We start from the raw sequence: 21,339 nt of genomic DNA, 5'->3' as shown, positions 1-21,339 counted from the left end.
ATTCGTTCGAGTTACACAGTTTATTTAAAAATATTAATACAGTCTGACGCAAAAGACTGTCTAACCATGGGCATGTGCGGGATTCAGATCTAGTTGCTGTTGGAAGTGTAGTTTGTTTGAATTTGGTCAAGCTAGCAAATCAGGAAAAGGCTGCTGAACTTCTAAGACCAGAAGTAACACATTGAAGAGCTATACCTGAATATTGAACGTCTGGGCAGCAGATTGCATACATGTTGATGAGGTTCGATGAAGAAGAGTGGGAGGAGGCTCATGTGGAGCATAAACACCAGCATAGATATGTTGGGCTGAATGGCCTGTTTCTGTGCTGTAATTACTTTGTAATACTACCGTACCTGGTTATCTATTATGTAGCATGCCTTATTTTATAGCATAAGACAACTGTAAATCAGTTGGTTACCACAAAGTAAGCTCTCTGTAATCTATGCAAAGTAGCTGATGTATATGGATGGTTTGCCACAGATTCTGTCCCTGGCTACTCCAATTCCGATACACCTAATGAATGTCGACATAACACAATTTGAAACCATCTCTGTGCAAATAGTGCCTTTAGTTTTTTTTTAATCTTATGTACTATGACATAATTATCTTACACTATTTTAGGAATGCTAAGTACTTAACTAAGGTAAATACAATGACATTTGCAAACTGTCAGAAAATGTCACGTGATTAAACATCACATGATCAAACCTCCAGGAATGTGTCCAACCAGAGTTGGCAACCCTGGGCTTCCTTCTAGTTTCTACTGGATGTGGACTGTGAGGGTGGACGAATAAGGATCAAATAGGGTTAATTAATCAGTGGTGTCAAAAATGCCAACCAGGAAGAGCACCTTCAACGGGATTGCCCGCCCTTCCCCAAGCATTACACACATGGGTGATTTGGGGAAACTCTCTGACAGAAGGGGCAAAGAAATTCGGCCCGGAACTAATATCTCCTCCTTTTCCGCACAGTCGGAAACAATTCACCGTTACCAGCCGCTTAGTAACGCCGGTGAAAATTACGAGACGGGCAGCGTTTAAATTTAATTATTTCGCAACTGAGTCCTTAATGCTTCTTGCTGTTAAAGTTCGCATTTAAGTTCATCCAAAGCTGAAATCTGCCGTTAATTACGTGTTTAATAAACGGGGATGCGAAGCCCGGCGGCGTGTTTTTCAGGTTACCCCAGTGTGGGCGGGCGCGTCTGTGATTGACGTGTGGACCGACCAATCAGTTGCGAGGTTCGTCTTTCCAGTGCAATTGAACGCCCAATCAGAGCGGTCGGGGTGCTCATCCGGGGCCGTCAGCGGGAGGAGAGGCAGGTGAGTGAGGTTGGGGCTGAGGGAAGGCACAGTGGGTTGTTCGACAGTGGGGGCCATCACCGTCTTTGGGGGTGGGTCCTTCCTGAGTGCATGAGGCACTTGGCTGTTCGACTGTGGGGGGGGCATCACCATCTAGTGTCCTTCCTGAGTGCATGAGGCACTTGGCTGTTCGACTGTGGGGGGCATCACCATCTAGTGGCCTTCCTGAGTGCATGAGGCACTTGGCTGTTCGACTGTGGGGGGCATCACCATCTAGTGGCCTTCCTGAGTGCAAGAGGCACTTGGCTGTTCGACTGGGGGGCATCACCATCTAGTGGCCTTTCTGAGTGCAAGAGGCACTTGGCTGTTCGACTGTGGGGGGCATCACCATCTAGTGGCCTTCCTGAGGGCAAGAGGTAGTGGGCTGTTTGACTGTGGGAGGCATCACACTGTAGGGGTGGGCTACCTGGGTGCAAGAGGCAGTGAGCTGTTTCACTGGCGGGCGGGATATCATCCTGTAGGGGGCTTCCTGAGTGCAAGAAGCAGTGGGTTGTTTGACTGTGGGAAGCATCACTATGTAGGGGGCTTCCTGAGTGCAAGAGGCACTGGACTGTTTGACTGTGAGGTGCATCACCATGTAGGGGGCTTCCTGAGTGCAAGAAGCAGTGGGTTGTTTGACTGTGGGGGGGCATCACCTTGTAGGGGGCTTCCTGGGTGAAAGAGGCAGCGGGCTGTTTGATTGTGGGGGGCATCACCAAGTAGGGGACTTCCTCAGTGTAAAACGTATTGAATGTGTGTGAGGGTTTGTGGGTCCTTCAGATATTCAGTGGGTAGATTAGGCACAAGGGCTGCTGGAGTGTGAGTGGGCTGGGGAATGGGGGCTTCCCGAGTATAAATTAGTGAAGGACTTTTTGGGCGCAGTGATAGGTACCTCAGCTAAGTATTAAAACTATCTGTTTCTATTGGCATTGCCATATCTGAATGGTGTGATAAGCCAGTCTTTGCATTTTAATATTTATTTCCACTTTCCTCTAATTCTGCAGGTGATGACGCATGATGGGATTTCAACCCACATCCATTGTCTGACTTGCAGTGGCTGTACTTTGTGTGTGAGCCCAGACAGTAAGTATTGGCTGTTTGACTGTGGGGGCATCACAATGTGCACAGATGCTCACATCCCAGAAGGAGTCACTGAATAGTAATTCGCAGCTGGAACCCTAGCAGTTTGTTTCCCCTTCCGTAGCCTGTAGTATTGAGACCAGGAGTCAAACCTGGGACCTTTCTAAACTATTCTGCACTGGATAATGCATTTATTAACTTGGAGTGCACATCTTTTTTTTTGCAAAAAGATGTCCATATAAATTTATCACCAAGATTTGTTAACGTTGGTGCATGGTGTTCATAGTTTTAGTGTAAAAATGCTGCTGCAGTTATCAAAGGGTTAAATGCTGCAGCATAACTTTTATGCACACTTTAATACTGAGTGTTATAGTTGTTTCAAAAACCCTGCTTCTCTTCTCTCTTTTTTATGAATGGCTGGTGACCAATGTTCCCTCTAATTTTTTTTGTAATGAGCGGGCCACGAACTTCTTTTGAGCGCGACCTTTTCGTCCGTGGGCAAATTTGACAACAACAACAACTTTTACACCAACTATGGCAGCAACAGCAACCACTTAAAAGCATATATAGAGTAATGCCTTATTGCCACCCCACCGTCTCAAATCATGAGACAATCCGACATGGTTCTATACAAGTTTAACAGAACTTCTCTGCTTTTGAATTCTATTCCTCTAGAAATGAGCCCCAGTGCTTTTATTTGCACTTTTATGGCTTTTTTAACCTGCGTTGCTACTTTTAATTTGTGAATCAATACCCCTAGATCCCTCTGCCCCTATACCCCATTTAGTCTCTTATTTTCCAATGCGTAAGTAGCCTCCTTATTCATCCTACCAAATTGCACCACCTCACACTTCTCTATATGGAAATTCATTTGTCATTTACATGCCCATTCTGCAACTTTGTTTACGGTAATATTAACATCACTTTCCCGTATATTTTTCCAGGTTTAATCAATTTTCCGAATTTAAAAAAAAAAACTCTTGTAATAAAGGCCAACATACCATTTGCTTTCCTAATTGCTTGCTGTACCTGCATGTTAACTTTCAGTGATTCGTGTTAAAGGACACCCAGGTCCCTCTGAACACCAACATTTCCCAATCTCTCACCATTTAAAAAATACTCTGCTTTTCTATTTTTCCTACCAAAGTGGATAACTTCACATTTCTCCACATTATATTCCATTTTCCATGTTCTTGCCCATTTACTTAGCTTGTCTATATTCCTTGAAGCCTCTTTGCATCCTCCTCACAACTTACATTCCCAGCCAGCTTTGTATCATCAGCAAACTTGGATATATTACATTTGGTCCCCTCATCCAAATCATTGATATAGATTGTGAATAGCTGAGGCCCAAGCACTGATCATTGCAGTACCCCACTAGTTACAGCCTGCCAACCCCATTTATTCCTACTCTCTGTTTTCTGTCCGTTAACCAATCCTCAATTCATGCTAGCATATTACCCCCAATCCCATGAACCCTAATTTTGTTTAATAACCTCTTGTGTGGCACCTTATCGAATGCCTTCTGAAAATCCAAATACACCACATCCACTGGTTCCCCCTTATCTATTCTGCCAGTTACAACCTCAAAAAACGAATCTTACAGATTCGTCAAACACGATTTCCCTTTCATAAATCCGTGTTGACTCTGCCCAATCCTATTATTATTTTCTACGTGCCCTGTTACCGTGTCCTTAATAATAGATTCTCGCATTTTCCCTACTACTGCTGTTAGGCTAACTGGTCTATAGTTCCCTGTTTTCTCTCTTCCCTCCTTCCATAAATAGTGGGGTTACATTTGCTACCTTCCAATCTGCGGAAACAGTTCTAGAATCTATGGAATTTTGGAAAATTACAACCAATGCATCCACTATCTCTATAGCCACCTCTTTCAAAACCCTAGGATGTAGGCCATCAAGTCCAGGGGATTTATCGACTTTCAGTCCCATTAATTTTTCCAGTACTATTTTTTTACTAATACTAATTTCTTTCGGTTTCTCATTCTCGCTAGACCCTTGGTCTCCACTATTTCCGTAAAGACAGACACAAAGTATTTGTTTAATTTCTCTGCCATTTCTTTACTTCCCATTATAATTTCTCCTGTCTCAGCCTGTAAGGGACCCGCATTTACTTTCGGTAATCTTTTCCTTTTTGCATGCCTATAGAAGCTATTACAGTCTGTTTTTATGTCTGTAGCTAGTTTACTCTCATATTCTATTTTCCCTTTCTTTATCAATTTCTTGGTCCTCCTTTGCTGAATTCTAAAATCCTCCCAATCCTCAGGCTTACTACTTTTTTTGGCAACATTATAAGCCTCTTCCTTTGATCTAATACTATTTTTAACTTCTCTTGTTAGCCACGGTTGGACCACTTTTCCTGTGGGGTTTTTGTGCCTTAAAGGAATGTATATTTGTTGTAAATTATGTATTAATTCTTTAAACGCTAGCCATAGCTTGTCTACCGTCACACCTTTTAATGTAGTTTCCCAATCTACCTTAGCCAACTCATCCCTCATACCAACGTAGTTTGCTTTGTTTAGATTTAAGACCCTAGTTTCGGATTTAACTGCGTAAATCACTTTCAAACTCAATATAAAATTCTATCATAATATGGTCACTTTTCCCTAAAGGCCCCTTTACTCTGAGGTCGCAAGACTCGCAAAAGACTCTCTCATTCTGGGCCGTTGTGTATTGGGCCGCCCCAGCTGTCCAGCTCTCTGTGCGGCATTTAATTTGAAGTGCGCGCGAGCTCTGGAACGTGTGTGCGGCCAGGCGGCCACACACCTTAGAGGGAACAGTGCTGGTGACAATATTGTCCTCGGTTTCTCCACCTGGCATTGGGAAGGGGAAGAAATCTCGCAGGGTTTCCATTTCTGACCACTATCCAGCAATTCTGGCTGGAAATCTGTTGATCACGGGTTCCGTGAACTCCGCAGTGGAACAGCCCATTGATGCTTCCAACTTGGATGTGAGCTTGGGCGAAATTGCCACTTGGCCTGAAGGCTAGATGACAATAGCGGAATTGTACCTCACCTTTGAGTCGCCATCATCCAGCGAGAGCGGGGAGGGGGTGGTGGTGGGGGAGAAATCTTGGGACGGGGAACTTTTGATGTCTTGTTGGATTTTTATTGTAAATATGTTTCAGTTCGTGCTGTTATGATGGTTAATAAATACTATGCAGACCGGACATGCTGCCTCGTTCTTTCTCATTTTTATAGGGTGTGCCGTCTTTTTTTTCATTCCTCTACTGTAACCTCGCCCATCAGGATATACTTTGATCTCCAATTTAATTATCGCATGCAGTAGATGTGACCTGAAGTCAGTTGTGTCATCCCGTTACACCGCCCTCCTCGTCCTCGTCCTCCAACCAGACCCTGGACAACGAGTGAAAAGCCACTAACTGATGTGTTAAACTAAAACTTCTCGTTGCCTTCCTACCATAAGTTTACAAATTGTAGTGCCGAAGAAAAAATGATTTTGTCACGATGTTGTTTTTCTCTCCCCAGTTACGATGAAATTGGAGGCATTCACGGGCCACCTGGGAGGGGTTTTAACAGGACTGCTCTGCCCTTTTGAGGAAAGAAAAGATGTCGGAGGACAGAAGTCGACCGCATAATTGAATCTTTTTTTTAAAAAATCGAGCGCCATCATCTCTACGTGTCTCTGAATCCACCTTTTCTGAAGGCCGAGACCTCATCGCCCAGACTCGAAGATGAATGTTTTGGTAACTAAACTCCTCTGCATGGCCGGGGTTTTCGCCCTGATGATGTTGGGCTCCCTGTTGCCCGTTCGGATAATCCAAGCCGACTATGAGAAAGCGCACAAGTACAAGAAGGTGCTCTCGCTTTGCAGTTCGTTTGGTGGTGGAATATTTCTGGCTACCTGCTTTAATGCTTTGTTGCCGATTGTAAGGGAAAAGGTGAGGACTGTCTCCCTGTTAATTGTCATTGATGGCGAGAGCAATGCCATGGGAGGAGGAGGGCGGGTAATTTATAAAGGGTTGGTCGGGATCATTTGCGAACCAGAATTCATTGATTGATTAAACCTTTAAGGAATCCTGGAAGTAAACTCTTGGAAAACCTGCTGTGACATGATGGTTCACCTGTGAAACTGGAGGAGTCTATAGTACAATGGTTGGACTGGTGCTTGTTCGTGCCTTGGATACTGTTGTCAGTGAAACGAAACTCCGTTTTCTTTATCTCAGTGTCAGCCGTGGCTCAGTGGGTAGCACCCTCGCCTCTGAGTCAGAGGTTGTGGGTTCAAGTCCCGCTCCGGAGACTTGAGCACAAAAATCTAGGCTGACATTCTGAAGGAGTGCTGCACTGTCGGAGGTGCCGTCTTTCGGATGAGACGTTAAACCGAGGCCCCGTCTGCTCTCTCAGGTGGACATAAAAGATCCCATGGCACTATTTTGAAGAAGAGCAGGGGAGTTCTCCCCGGTGTCCTGGCCAATATTTATCCCTCAATCAACATAACAAAAACAGATGATCTGGTCATTTTCACATTGCTGTTTATGGGAGCTTGCTGTGCGTAAATTGGCTGCTGCTTTTCCTACATTACAACAGTGACTACACTTCAAAAGTACTTCATTGGCTGTAAAGCGCTTTGGGCTGTCCGGTGGTCGTGAAAGGCGCTATAGAAATGCAAGTCTTTCTTACACATGTTTGGTGGTGTGAGATTCCCTGTTTTAACCTTAACAGATGAGCAATGAGCGCATAGCTTTGTTTGGAAGCTTTGGGATGATGTTTCGTGGTACAGGATTACTGTACTGTTAACCTCCCATTCTCAGGGCTATTTTAAACTCTGCTGAGCCCAATATGGGCTTTCATTTATACTTTCTACATGCTGCACTCCTTCATTCTTACAGATGCAAAGTAATCTTCAAATACTGTTCACCGTTCACCCATCACCCCTGTGCTCGCTGACCTGTATTGGTTCCCAGTCTGGCAACACCTCAATTTTAAAATTCTCAACCTTGTTTTCAAATCCCTCCATGGCCTCTCCCCTCCCTATCTCTGTAATCTCCCCCAGCCCTACAACCCGTGAGATCTCTGCATTCCTCCAGTGCTGGCCTCTTGCACATCCCCAATTTTAATCGCTCCACCATTGGCAGCCGTGCCTTCAGCTACTTCGGACCCAAGCTCTGGAATTCCCTCCCTAAATCTCTCCGTCCGTCTCTCTCTCCTTGAGTACAGGAACAAGGATGTCTTGCTGCAGTTGTACAGGGCCTTGGTGAGACCACACCTGGAGTATTGTGTGCAGTTTTGGTCGCCTTATCTGCAGAAGGATGTTCTTGCCATGGAAGGAGTGCAGCGAAGAGTCACCAGGCTGATACCTGGGATGGCAGGAATGACGTATGAGGAGAGATTGGGTCGATTGGGCTTGTACTCGCTGGAGTTTAGAAGGATGAGAGGGGATCTCATCGAAACTTATAAAATTCTAACAGGACTAGACCGACTAGATGCAGGAAGGATGTTCCCGATGGCGGGGGAGTCCAGAACCAGGGGTCACAGTCTAAGGATAAGGGGTAAGCCATTTAGCACAGAGATGAGGAGGAATTTCTTCACCCAGAGAGTGGTGAACCTGTGGAATTCTCTACCACAGAAGGCAGTAGAGGCCAGTTCATTAAATATATTCAAGAAGGAGTTAGATATATTTCTTGAGGCTAAAGGGATCAAGGGATATGGGGAGAATGCAGGGACAGGGTACTGAATTTGGATGATCAGCCATGATCTCATTGAATGGCGGAGCAGGCTCGAGGGGCCGAATGGCCTACTCCTGCTCCTATCTTCTGTGTTTCCTACTTTAAATCGCTCCTTGAAACCTACCTCTTTGACCAAGCTTTTGGTCACCTGTCCTAATATCATCTTATGTGGCTCGGTGTCAAATTTTGTTAACACTTCTGTGCAGCGCCTTGGGACTTTTTTTTAACGTTAAAGGTGCTATATAAATACAGGTTGTTATACTGTGTTTCTGTTCTCTCCAAAAACATACAGGTTCCACAATGGCTACTACATTGGCCTGTCCATCAAACAAAGCTGTGGTTTTCATCTGCAACCTGAACTCTTAAGTAAACCCACAGAGCAATTGCATCTAGTCTTAAAGGGGCACACGCCTACATTCAATTTTACATGGTATAATTTTTCCTGCCGGTGTCAAATGTTGTCTGATAATCGCTCCTGTGAAGCGCCTTGTGATGTTTAACTAGGTTAAAGGTGCTATATAAATGCAAGTTGTTGTGAACAGCACATCCTCTGATCGTGAGCAGTGATATTCACTGCTGGTGACTTTTGGAACTGCTTTGTTAAGAGATTGTATTTGTACAGACTCGGGAGGTTGGTCAGGCAATTGGCAGGAGAATGAATTGAGGAATGTTAATGGTGATCTGTGTATTCTGGTTTTGAACTCTGGAGCAAGCCAGATGGACTGAAACAGTCTTTTCCAGTTCTGGCTATTTCTACATTTCCTGTGCGTCGAGGGTGCCTTCTGTTGGAGCGAAGCTCTCTGTGTGACAGATCTAAATGAGACAAGGTTAGAACTCCAGCTGGGGGTTGTTGGTACTTGGAGTATAGGACACTTTGTACATTTAGCAATGTACGTATCGAGCACTCCCAAGTCATATGATAGACCCAGGGCAAACCTCCACCTGCAGCATTGCAACAGCATGCTTTAATCTCAAAGAGCACATGCTAATATGCTTCTTCCCAGTTCCCTCGCCGATGGTCCTCGTGGTTTCAGTGAGGCTGACGTGGCATCAGTCTAAAATACTGATACTGTCTAAAGGCCACTTCTTTATCCAGAGAGTGGTAAGAATGTGGAACTTGCTACCACAGGGAGTAGTTGAGGCGAACAGCATAGATGCATTTAAGTCTCCTTATCTGAGGAAGGATATCCTTGTCTTGCAGGCGGTGCAAGGAAGGTTCACTGCATTGATCCCTGGGATGAGAGGGTTGTCCTATGAGGAGAGATTGAGTAGATTGGGCCTAAACTCTGGAGTTTAGTAGAATGAGAAGTGATCTCATTGAAACGTATAAGATTCTGAGGGAGATTGACAGGGTAGATGCTGAGAGGTTGTTTCCCCTGGCTGGAGAGTCTGGAACTAGGGGGCATAGTCCCAATCCTCAGGCTTACTGCTCTTTTTGGCAACGTTATAAGCCTCTTCCTTTGATCTAATACTATCTTTAACTTCTCTTAGCCACGGTTGGACCACTTTTCCTGTGGGGTTTTTGTGCCTTAAAGGAATGTATATGGGTTGTAAATTATGTATTCTTTAAATGCTAGCCATTGCTTGTCTACCTTTTTAATGCATAGAAACATAGAAGATAGGAGCAGGAGTAGGCCATTCGGCCCTTTGAATGGCGGAGCAGGCTCGATGAGATCATGGCTGATCATCCAAATTCAGTACCCTGTCCCTGCCTTCTCCCCATATCCCTTGTTCCCTTTAGCCTCAAGAAATATATCCAACTCTTTCTTGAATATATTTAATGAACTGGCCTCCACCGCCCTCTGTGGCAGAGAATTCCACAGGTTCACCACTCTCTGGGTGAAGAAATTCCTCCTCATTTCAGTCCTAAATGGCTTACCCCTTATCCTTAGACTATGACCCCTGGTTCTGGACTCCCCGGCCATCCGAAACATCCATCCTGCATCTAGTCTGTCCAGACCTGACAGAATTTTATAGGTTTCGATGAGATCCCCTCTCAATCTTCTAAACTCCAGTGAGTATAAGCCCAATCGACACAATCTCTCCTCATACGTCATTCCTGCCATCCCAGGTATCAGCCTGGTGAATCTTCGCTGCACTCCCTCCATGGCAAGAACGTCCTTCCTCCGGTAAGGTGACCAAAACTGCACACAATACTCAAGGTGCGGCCTCACCAAGGCCCTGTACAACTGTAGCAAGACATCCTTGTTCCTGTACTCGAACCCTCTTGCTACGAAGGCCAACATACCATTTGCCTTCTTAACCGCCTGCTGCACCTGCATGCTTACCTTCAGCGACTGGAGCACAATAACACCCAGGCCTCTTTGCACTTCCCCTTCTCCCAATCTATTGCCGTTCAGATAATAATCTGCCTTCCTGTTTTGGCCACCAAAGTGGATAACCTCACATTTATCCACATTATAGTGCATTTGCCATGTTTCTGCCCAATCACCCAACCTGTCCAAATCGTACTGGAGTTTCACGACATCCTCCTCACAGCACACATGCCCACCCAGCTTTGTGTCGTCTGCAAATTTGGAGATATTACATCCAATTCCCTCGTCCCAATCTACCTTAGCCAACTCGCCCCTCATACCTACGTAGTTTGCTTTGTTTAGATTTAAGACCCTAGTTTCAGATTTAACTAAATCACTTTCAAACTTAATATAAAATTCTAATATAAATGGCCCCCACCCCCTTCCTCTCAGGAAGAGAAAGAACTTGCATCCCATTGATTGGCGCTGGATTGAAAGCTAGGCTGCAGAAGTGAAGGAGCAGTGTTCTAAGACACCAATTAGTCTCCCAGATCCTAATTCTTTTGAAATAAAATAGGCAGAAAGCAACTCTGAAGGGGGTGCAGATTTTGTATTGACTTCATCTTCTATAATTGTACAGTGCATCACTCTAGGCCACTGGCGCAGGGCTCCATCACCAGAGGGAAACACCAGTGTCCCATATGCCACACCTGTTATTCACACAGGCATGATGTAACTTGCCTTGAATAACTAACAAACCTTTGGGACCTGTTGCTGGATGCCCTCACTTCGTCATCCCCAGGACGGCAAAAGAGCCTGACGCTAAGCACGGCAGCCAGCACAGTCCCCGATGTAATTTCCAGCCGGGAATGTCTAATATAGGCTAACTTTTATTTTCCTCCTTCCTGGTCTATGGGCAGCGAAGCAAACTATATCAGCCTTACTGTCACTAGCTAACATCAGCAAAGGCCGAGAGTCGAGCCTGGGGTGCTCTCCTGCTTCAATTATCGTCTGTTTGTTTGTTTTTACCAAGTGTATTGCCAAGGGAGCCTCGGATTCCTCTTTTTTAATCATTAGAAGTGAAGGGAATTCCCACTAGGAACTTATTTAAAAAAAAAAAAAAATCACCATAAATATTAGTTACAGGGTGAAATGAACTACAGGAAACTCTCGTTTTAAACGGCACCTAAATGTCCGGAATTCTCTATTAACTGGCAAAATTCATACTCCGAAAACAACACCTCAATAACCGGCAATGTTGCAGAGTCCGAGTCTCCCGCGGTGGCCGAGTTAGTCAGTGGGGGTAGTTCTCCAAACTGCCACTACTCGGCTTCTTGGCGCTGTCGGGAGTCGGAACACCTCAATACCCCTGTAACAGGAGTCCGACTCTCCCGCGCTGCTGGTAGTCTCTTCTGATCCGCCATTTTACAGGGGTACTGTGTGTCTCCCACGCTGCTGGTAGTCATTGCATTGCATTACCCTCAACTGGCAGTACTGTACTTAATCAAGCATCTTCCACCATCCATTTAAAACAATATTCTGTAGGTGAGTAGCCAATTACTGTATACTGCACATTTCTTGATTTTTTTATTTTACTTTGTTAAAATTAGCCTCGGTAGATAACCCTCTCCGTCATCCGGATATTTGGATAAACTGGCAACACGCCGGTCCCGTCGGTGCCGGATAAAAAAGAGTTTCCTGTATCGAACATTTTGGCACTTCTTGTTTTTGCACCCTGACCAGCCTCGTACATCATTCTGTCCGCTGCTCGACTTTAAAAGCGTGTCCTATAGACTGTTAACTTCCTGTTGCAGATTCAAGAGGTTCTTAAAATCGGAAACATCTCGACTGACTATCCGCTGGCTGAGACGACGATGATGGTGGGATTCTTCCTGACGATCTTCGTCGAGCAGTTGATCCTGACGTTTCGAAAGGAGAAGCCGTCTTTCATCGACTTGGAGACGTTCAACGCCGGCTCGGAGGGCGGCAGCGACTCCGAGTACGAGAGCCCCTTCATTTCACCAGGCCGAGGCCAGGGCAACCTGTACAGCCGCAGCCCCCACTCGCACAGCCATTCCCTGAACATGTCCGAGGTGCACCGCGCCAGCCCCGTGCGACTGCTCGGCCTGGTGTTCGCCCTGTCTGCCCACTCCGTCTTCGAGGGCCTGGCCCTGGGCCTGCAGGAGGAAGGCGCCCAGGTGGCCCGCCTGTTCGTCGGCGTGGCAGTGCACGAGTCGCTGGCCGCCGTGGCGCTGGGGGTGAGCATGGCGAAAGGAGCCCTGCCCATGAAAGACGCACTGAAGCTGGCCCTGATGGTCAGCGCAATGATACCAGCCGGGATAGGCATCGGGATGGGCATCCAGAGTGCCGACAGCCTCGGCAGTCACATCGCGTCGGTCCTGCTGCAGGGTTTCGCCGCCGGGACCTTCTTGTTCGTCACGTTCTTTGAAATTCTGGTGAAGGAGTTTGAAGACCAGTATGACCGCCTTCTGAAAGTCCTTTCTCTGATCCTGGGTTACGCACTGCTGGCTGGGTTTGTCTTTCTGAAGTGGTAACATTTTGCCTGGGTTCAGCTTGCACTATGTCTAAGGCACGTGCCCAGGTTGGACAGTGTGGTTGGCTATTTTCTCGGGTCGCAGTTTTGATATTTTCTAACCTATCGTTACACCTGTCAGCCAGTGGCTCAGTGGGCCGCACTCTCTCGCCTCTGAGTCAGAAGGTTGTGGGTTCAAGTCTCACTCCAGAGACTTGAGCACAAAAATCTAGGCTGACACTCCCAGTGCCGTACTGAGGGAGCGCTGCACTGTCGGAGGTGCCGTCTTTCGGATGAGACGTTAAACCGAGGCCCCAGTCTGCGCTCTCAGGTGGATGTAAAAGATCCCATGGCACTATTTCGAAGAAGAGCAGGGGAGTTATCCCTGGTGTCCTGGGGCCAATATTTATTCCCCAATCAACATCACTAAAACAGATTACAGGAAACTTTGTGCTATCCGACACCGACGGGACCGAGCTGCTGCCATTCCCTCAAAACTGCCGGACACGCCAGAGCTAATGTTGAAACATAGAGATTTTCATCTCCGTATGAATCAACAAACCCTGTTGCTTAGCAACAGCCTCTAAACAGTCGGCAAGCGTCTCTGTAGCGTCTCTAGCTGAAGCTATTGCTTAGCTACAGACCTTGCAGAGCTTGACTGTTCAAAAAAAAAAAAGCAAAGCAAAGAAAAGAAACAAAGAATAAAAAACGGCTCCTGATTTTTGCCGGTGGCTCGAGCTTGCTGGACAGTTAGCCTCCGGATAACACACAGTTTCCTGTATCTGGTCATTATCACATTGCTGTTTGTGGGAGCTTGCTGTGTGCAAATTGGCTGCCGCGTTTCCTACATTACAACAGTGACTACACGTCAAAAAGTACTTAATTGGCTGTAAAGCGTTCGGTGGTCGTGAAAGGCACTATATAAATGCAAGACTTTCTTTTCTTTGGCTATTGTACTATTAGCCATATGTTGCTGTAAGTATCTAAGTGGATTGATGTTTGCAGCAAGTATACAGGGTTGGCCCTGAGCTTACCTAGTGTATTGAGTGTCAGTACGCAAAAGGGGTTTAAAAAAAATACTTATGTCACTGCATTATAATAATTTGCCAGTATATCTAATGTGGCATTCTTAGTTCATCCTAAATTGCTTCCATCAGTATGTCAGCCTAGTGTTCTACAACTCAAACTAGTTCCTCTGGCAAGGCGCTATCACTGCTGGGTGTTTTCACAGTTCAGTTGGGGCATTTACTCGCCAATCGTTGCACTTTACTGAATTCCTAGTGGCAACGCTGCTGAATATGTCTAGGTGTGTCTTTACTGTATCAGGTTTAAGTTATTGGTGGGGTTTTTAAAGTTTGCGCATTGAATTCCTTACGGACTGCAGCGGCATTTCTGCATAAAAATCTATTTATAAGCATTTAACAAATTGCTCCAGGGTTGGTTTTAGAGCCTTGTGGTACAACATGTTTCTCTAATGCTAGTTAATACTAAAGGAGAGTGTCGGTGTCGAAACGAAGGAAATCGACAGGAATTATTATTAATTTTCCCCGTTGTGCCACAGCGGAAAGGTCCCACGTTCTATCTCCAGTTTGTGTTGAGTTGGCAGATCTCAGTCAGGCTGGTGGTGCAGCTGTTACACGTGGCCTCGGCGCCCCTGCATTAGGGAGGGGGAAATCCGCCAGGGTTCCAACTACCGAACCCCGTGCTCTGTTAGAAAGCACATCCTGTTGTTGAAGTGGTGTGAGGGCAGGACTGGGTTGGACTGTGATTTCCCTCCTCCTCCTCATAATCATAATCAACTTTATTGTCATTGTTAGTGCACAAGTGCAGTACAACGAAATGTAGGCTTGCGGCTCCCGAGAGTGTACATTTAGATTAAGACATTTTCCTCCTCTCCACCCGTGGTTCATAGCCTGTCGACACTAGCTGCCTAAGCCTCCCATGTGAAAAATAGTCGTCTAGACGAGGCACTGGTTTGTTGTTAACGGTGAAATTGTGCCACGGCATCAGGATGGTGGAAGGATGGGAAGAGGCAAAGAATGAATAACTTCTTACTTTATCCCTGGAGAGAAAATAGAGTCAACGCTTGGGTTTGACCCAAAACGTTGATTCTGTTTTCTCTCCACGGATGTTGCCTGGCCTGCTGAGTTTTTCCAGCATTTTCTGTTATTTCGGGCTTCCAGCACCTGCAGTGTTTTGCTATCGTCCTACTTTATCCCGACTGTTTTTGGACATTATTTCTTGTTTGAACAGCCAGTGCCAATGACCTCACTGAGGTAGGCTGGAAGGAAGGAGGCACTGACCCCAGCAGTGTGAAAGAATTGAATTAACTTGCGCCCCTTGGTTAATGTACTTTTGTTAATTCGGCTCCCCTCATGTGATGCAGCCATTAACCTTGCCAAGCATCAGCTTCCATTCTGCTTGTTAATGCAGCTCATTTGTGTTTTTGGGCTCTATAACTCTGCGCTGCGTTAACTATTCTCCCCTGCGGTGACAGTCGTGGGACCCTGTAATCAGTTTCCATGCCGCTGGGCTGGAGATTTGGGGGGGGCGGGGGTGGATAAATCAGCGCAGTTTCTTGCTCCTGGTGACTCGCTCTAGTGACCTCTGCTGGAACGTGTATGTTTGCACAGCAGGTGAGGGCAGAATCGAAGTCTGCTATGCTGTGATGCCACCGGCACCACCCAGAGATAGTATAGCAAGAGTGTAGGCGCGCAAACAAAGGGCAGCCACTTCAGAGTGAGGGCATCCAGTGCCTGTGAAAGTACGCACCAGCAGTCGGTGCTTTAGGGGAGAAAAATGGCAAAATAAAGTGCTGCTTGTAACTTTTTACAAGGTTACTGCTAATGACTTGTGCTTTCTAAACAGTAGGAGCTGCCCAGGAAATAGTCCTGACGCATGTGGCAGGGATTCCATGCGTGCTTTGAAAGCCTCCGGAAGGACGCTGTTTCCTGTGAATGGAATTGGCAGAAGATGGTTGGAGCGTGCCTTCTCGGGCAAAAAGCTGTTGCCCTGGGTAACACCTCGCCATGGTGCACGGAAGCAGTTTGCTATTGTCCTGTTCTCTCAAAGCACCGACTGTTGTTGTCGTGAGACTTCTCAGTAAGTGATTTAGAAACGAGTCCGTTTCCTCCCAACATCGTGAGCCTGAGAAACTTTAATCCCGATGGGTTTTATTTCCTCCATTTTCTCCCCTGAAGGCACTGACTCATGCTGCGGGTACAGTCCCACGGGCCGTGCCAGCCTGTACTTCACTCAAGTGGGCCTAACTTCCCTTGTGAGTCTCGACAGTGTGTGTCTCTTGGCTATTCGGCCATCAAGGACTCTAGGAAGAGAATGCTTTTGTGAAATGATATGTCGCTTGCAAGCACCTGAGTCTCCCCTATGTAAACATGAGGCTCTTTGCTGCAGAAGGCGTCTGGAACTATATTACTGTAAATGTATAATGCATTTGGCTCTTTTTTTTATAGAATGTGTTTTACACCCTATTAGAGCAGATTATGGGAACCTAGTCGCATTTTAAGTGGAGTGCGCTGACTGAAGTAGTATTAGGTGGAAGTGTGGAGCAACGAGTCACTTCATTCATTGAATTGATTCGGTAAGCATCATTAGAGAAACTGATTTTTTTAATTGTTGCAGAAATGTTAACCTATCCTTCAAACAATATTAAAATATATTCGCAAGGCAGCCTTGCATTTCAAAGTAATTTGTATGTGAAGCACTTTGAGAGACTTAATAAAGTGTGTGTCAATGCAAGGTGGGGTTTTTTTGCACTACCATCAGGGAGCACTTCTTGTAAGCAGTTTGATTTTGATAGATTTTATTTTAATAGCGGTTTGGCAGCATCTTCATGCCTAATGAAGAACTGTGATATTGGGTTATTTATTTGTGTTAAGTTCTGTTCTCTAATGGAACTGCATAAAACTGGTATTTATTTAAGATATAATGCTGTTTTTTTTCGGGAGGATGTGCTTGAGTTGAGGTGCACTTTCTGTGCTGACGGTCTCTGCGTTGTGTCAACTCTGCTGCAAGCCTGGAAACCCTCAGTCTGCTTTGCTTTAAAGGTTTGGATCCCAATCTGGACTAGAAATGCAACTGTTCAATTTGGCGGGAGGGGAAAGGAGGGAGATCCGTTAATGTTTAATTGCAACCTTTTAACCTATTATAAAAAGGATATAGAGGCACTGGAAAGGGTGCAAAAAAGATTTACAAGGATGTTACAAGGTTATACCTATTGGGAAAGGATGAACAGGCTGGGTCAAGGCTGAGGGGGTGACCTAATAAAGGTCTTTAAAATTATGAAAGGTTTTGATAGAGAGCGTTTCCACTTGTGGGGAAAAGCAAAACTAGAGGCCATCAATATAAGATAGTCACCAAGAAATCAAATAGGGAATTCGGAAGAAACGTCTTTACCCAGAGAGTGGTGAGAATGTGGAACTCGCTGCCACAGGGAGTGGTTGAGGTGAATAGTATAGATGCATTTAAGGGGGGGAAAGGGAATAGAGGGTTATGCTGACAGATGAGGCTCGAGCGGAGCATAAATGCCGGCATGGACTGGTTGGGCCGAATGACCTGTTTCTGTGCTGTACATTCGATGTAGGATGTATCGAGTATGCCAACACACAGCTACTAGTAGTGGGTGTAGAATAAATCTGCCTGCTTCCCTGATCATTTCATGGGTAAATGAAAGACCCTGATCAATATAGACAAGGATGGTCCTGGGTTCGATTTCTCCAGTCCTCGCTGGTTTGGGTCAGTGATAGAGTCACGGTGTCCCTGGGCTAGGGTAGGAAAAATCAAACATGCATCCAGCTGTTGATCGCAGTCAGTGATCCATGCTGCTAACTGCACATTGAGTGCGGACAGGTATGGGTATGGCTGTGACGCCAGCACCTGCTGTTGAGGCTCATGATTAGGGGTTTTGGTGATGGACTGGAAGGTAGCTGACATCCGTGCAACTGTACCCCAGCGTGACTCGGCACCTTCAGAAGAGGATGGGAGATTTTTTTTATTTTTTAAAGTCTGCTGCTAGTCTAGGAATCTTAACAAGCTCTGCATCCGTACCAAGTCAAAATTGCTTCGCACAGGCACTAAACATGGAGTGTAAATCAGGTGCAAAGGCCCACACTCACTCTGAAGTGGAGTGAGAGCTCCTCGCTCCACCTAATTCCAGTGTCAGATTGAGCCCTGACTCTGCATTTACACTATAAATGCAGCCTCAGTACAAAGCAAATTGCACTTTGCATCTTCAGCATATTTGTAGTGTAAATACGCCCAAGTACTCTCGTCTTTTTAATGGCAGGGGACTCCTCCCTTTATGAGTATCATTCTACCTGTGTGCAAAGTGCTGTTTGCAGAACTCCCGAGCATAAACCTCCATGGAACATTCTCGATAGGTTTTAAAGTGTGTTGCTTTTCACGCCAGCAGTTCTGATTTCTCAGTGAAGTGATACAATTATAAGTCAATTCTGAGCTGTTAATCTGGACCCCAACCATTTGCATTTATACTTTTAAGCTATTTCTGTTCTCTGTGTATCATCCTTAGCTGGGAGGGCAGCTGCAGGAAATTGGAAAGCACCAAACCGATATTTTAAAAAAGAATAGGGCATTTGCGGCAAATTTCTGTGCACAGTATTTTAACACGTTAATGGGTGCACTAAAATGAACAGACAAAATTTCAAACCCCTGATTTCTTCAAATTGAGCTTGTGTTTTTTTTAAATTAACTTTGGCCTCGTGTTTCTATAAGTGCATTACATTTTCTCATTTATGTTTGTGTTTTGTTTATTATTTGTTGTAATTTTAGTTGCACAGTATTTGTTTTGTCCTTTCCGCCCGCCCACCCTCACAACCGTTGCCATTTTGTGCTGCTCTCACACAAGAGTGCTACCAATGCCATGCACTAGCCCAGCACCTGATGACCCTCTAATGGGAGGCAAGCGCCAGGCCTGCCCGTTATCTGTACTCTCCTTGTCTCAGAGTTTTATCAGGTCCCAACCAGGCTGCCAGATGGCAGTGCCACATTGAAGGCACATTCCTGCCCAGGTAGTGTTGTCACTAGACTTACTTTGATGCCTATAATCTACCAGAGTAATCACAATGTTTTGACATTGTGCCAATACATTTTCCGTGTGATATTCTTAATCGATCTCCTTACCTTGCTGCTGGCTCTGCCATCACCAGTGACTGGCCTGCCATCACCAGCCCTGCCGCCTGTTTCGTGGAAACACTGAAAATGTTTTCTCCAGCCATTTCCCAGTTTGGAAGGACAAAATCTATAACTTCACAGTTTAAGTGGACATGGTATGAAAATGTTATGCATCTGTTATTACACGTTACTGAAATTCTAGTGACGAGGAAACCTGACGCCTTCCAATTTGTCCAACCTGATACAATACAGCATCGATCTAATGTCTGCCACCCCACTTTTTAGGTGGCGGGAGCTGTGTGGAGTTATTTTGTGTGAAGCCAAATTAAGAGAACACGTGTCTAAGTTGAAGATGACACCCGGGCTAAACATTTAACTTAAACAGAAGCAGCTTTACCGTTTTTAGAGAATGAAACTACCGGCTAATACAGTGAATACTCAGCAAAAAAGGAAGTCGAGATGATTGTAATTTAGAGCGTGGAATAGTATAGGTTTGAGGCAGGAAAGAGGTGGGGAAAATGGCCAGTCCTAGTTCCCAAAGAGGATCTACAATTAGTTCTCGTACTGCACCTGGAGCCACAGATGGCCCTCCATGGATGTCCGTTTCTGTGGGCCTCGGGTCCTAGCCCAGCGTTTGGGATATGTTGGAGCAGGGAAAATAGTGCAGGCAGAGAGAGAGATATTTAAGAAGAAAATAAAGTAAAAATGTGGTTTCGCAATCAATCTTTGCGTGGCCTTTGAGCAAGTTACTACTTAGGATTGTGACTCCCAACAAACCAGAGCACACCTCATCTGAGAGAATGGGGCAAGCTTCAAATGATTGTAAGGCTTTTTTATATTTATGTGTCGGCCGTGGCTCAGTGGACAGCACTCTCGCCTCTTGAGTCAGAGGTTTGTGCTTTCAAGTCCCACTCCAGAGACTTGAGCACAAAAATCCCAGTGCAGTGCCGAGGGAGCGCTGCACTGCCGGAGGTGCTGTCTTTCGGATGAGACGTTAAACCTCCACTCGGATGGACGTAAAAGAGCCCATGGCACTATTTCAAAGAATAGCAGGGCAGTTCTCCCCGGTGTCCTGGCCAATATTTATCCCTCAATCAACATCACTAAAAATTATCTGGTCATTATCACATTGCTGTTTGTGGGAGCTTGCTGTGCGCAAATTGGTTGCTACGTTTCCCACATTACAACAGTGACTACACTTCAAAAAGTACTTCATTGGCTGTAAAGTGCTTTGGGATGTCCTGAGATTGTGAAAGGTGCTATATAAATGCAAATCTTTTATTTTTTCACAGCAAATGATCCTTAGTGTTTTTTTAAAATTAAAAGTGCTTGGTGTAGCTGGGTTAGGGAGGCATGGAAAGTGGGGAGAAGCCTGCTACCTTTCCTGGGATAAAGCTGCCGCTGCGCGGCTCCTGACTGTCGGACCAGAAATTTTTTCAAAAACAGGCCCTCGGCAGAGCTTGAAAACGGAGCTAAACAGATCGATCAATGCAGCAGACCTTGTGTGTGACAAAGCGCGCACCTCGTTGTGTACTGTACTCTGAATGTATTGGGTAACAATATTTGTAGAAATACGAACTTATTTTTAAAATCGCGAACCGTGGAGTATTACAATTAAAAAAGTAATTCCAGATATTGTTGTATGTTCATGTTTTCAAATTTGTTTTAATTCTTTTATGTGTTTGGGTGAACTTTCACTAGGATTCCAAAACGCATCTGGCTTTCGGATCTTCTCTCTCTGGTATAAAATGAATGCATCAGTGACGGGTGTCTTTTCCTTGCAGTCCTTTCGCCCTCGTCTCCTGAATCCACTGACTCGTGGCGGGGTACAGTTCCACAGGTGCTGGCCTCCCTCCCTCCGATCCATGGTTGATTCTCTCGTGAGCTTAGTGAGTGTGAGTGTCGGCAGGCTATTCAACCATGCCATCTGTCACAGCCAAGTCTATTGCCGCATTTGCCCGATCGCAGGATAGGTACAGATGAGGAAGACTATTCCGCCCAATGTTGGCTTATCCATCCATAAGAGCCTGTACTTTCCAGTAGTGATTACTGGATAGTGATCGGAGGTGGGAATTCTGGCTCGCTTTTATTTGTCCCCTTGCTAGGTAGGGGAGCTGAGGCCAACTGTGAAAAGAAAGACTTGCATTTATATAGCGCCTTTCACAACCTCAGGACATCCCAAAGCGCTTTACAGCCAATGAAGTACTTTTTGAAGCGTAGTCACTGTTGTAATGTAGGAAACGCGGCAGTCAATTGCGCACAGCAAGCTCCCACAAACAGCAAT

The 21,339-nt window shown here is 45.6% G+C and overlaps 2 protein-coding genes across 3 annotated transcripts in view; both read left to right on the top strand.

The window, feature by feature from the left end:
• Nucleotides 1-819: 819 nt before the first annotated feature.
• On the top strand, nt 820-20,688 carry LOC147108046 (zinc transporter ZIP3-like). Of its 2 annotated transcripts, none has more exons than XM_086004485.1 (4): nt 820-1,319; nt 2,342-2,420; nt 5,923-6,335; nt 12,190-20,688. In XM_086004485.1, the coding sequence occupies exons 3-4, from the start codon at nt 6,129-6,131 to the stop codon at nt 12,928-12,930; spliced, it is 948 nt and encodes a 315-aa protein (XP_085860611.1). In that variant the 5' UTR covers nt 820-1,319; nt 2,342-2,420; nt 5,923-6,128; the 3' UTR covers nt 12,931-20,688. The 2 variants fall into 2 exon arrangements, with proteins under 2 accessions (XP_085860611.1, XP_085860612.1); XM_086004486.1 differs by lacking the exon at nt 820-1,319 and adding an exon at nt 1,330-2,225.
• LOC147108045 (GTP-binding protein Di-Ras2-like) overlaps nt 6,225-21,339 on the top strand; it is a 51,573-nt gene continuing 36,458 nt past the window's right edge. The window contains exon 1 of the mRNA XM_086004490.1: nt 6,225-6,335. The gene's annotated coding sequence lies outside the window, so the exon portion shown is untranslated. The remainder of the gene's footprint in view (nt 6,336-21,339) is intronic.

The sequence above is a fragment of the Somniosus microcephalus genome, chromosome 13 (genome assembly GCF_052327205.1).
Source record: "Somniosus microcephalus isolate GS21.2 chromosome 13, FLI_Smic_1.0, whole genome shotgun sequence".
In the NCBI taxonomy this organism is placed as follows: Eukaryota; Metazoa; Chordata; class Chondrichthyes; order Squaliformes; family Somniosidae; genus Somniosus; species Somniosus microcephalus.
The sequence above is the reverse complement of the archived record's forward strand: the minus strand, read 5'-3'. Positions and strand labels throughout refer to the sequence as shown.

Excerpts from the sequence above, each read along its gene's own strand:
- LOC147108046 (XM_086004485.1), top strand. The coding sequence starts at position 6,129 with ATGAATGTTTTGGTAACTAAACTCCTCTGCATGGCCGGGGTTTTCGCC. Across the intron at positions 6,336-12,189 it reads TGCCGATTGTAAGGGAAAAG|ATTCAAGAGGTTCTTAAAAT; the intron begins GTGAGGACTGTC and ends TTCCTGTTGCAG.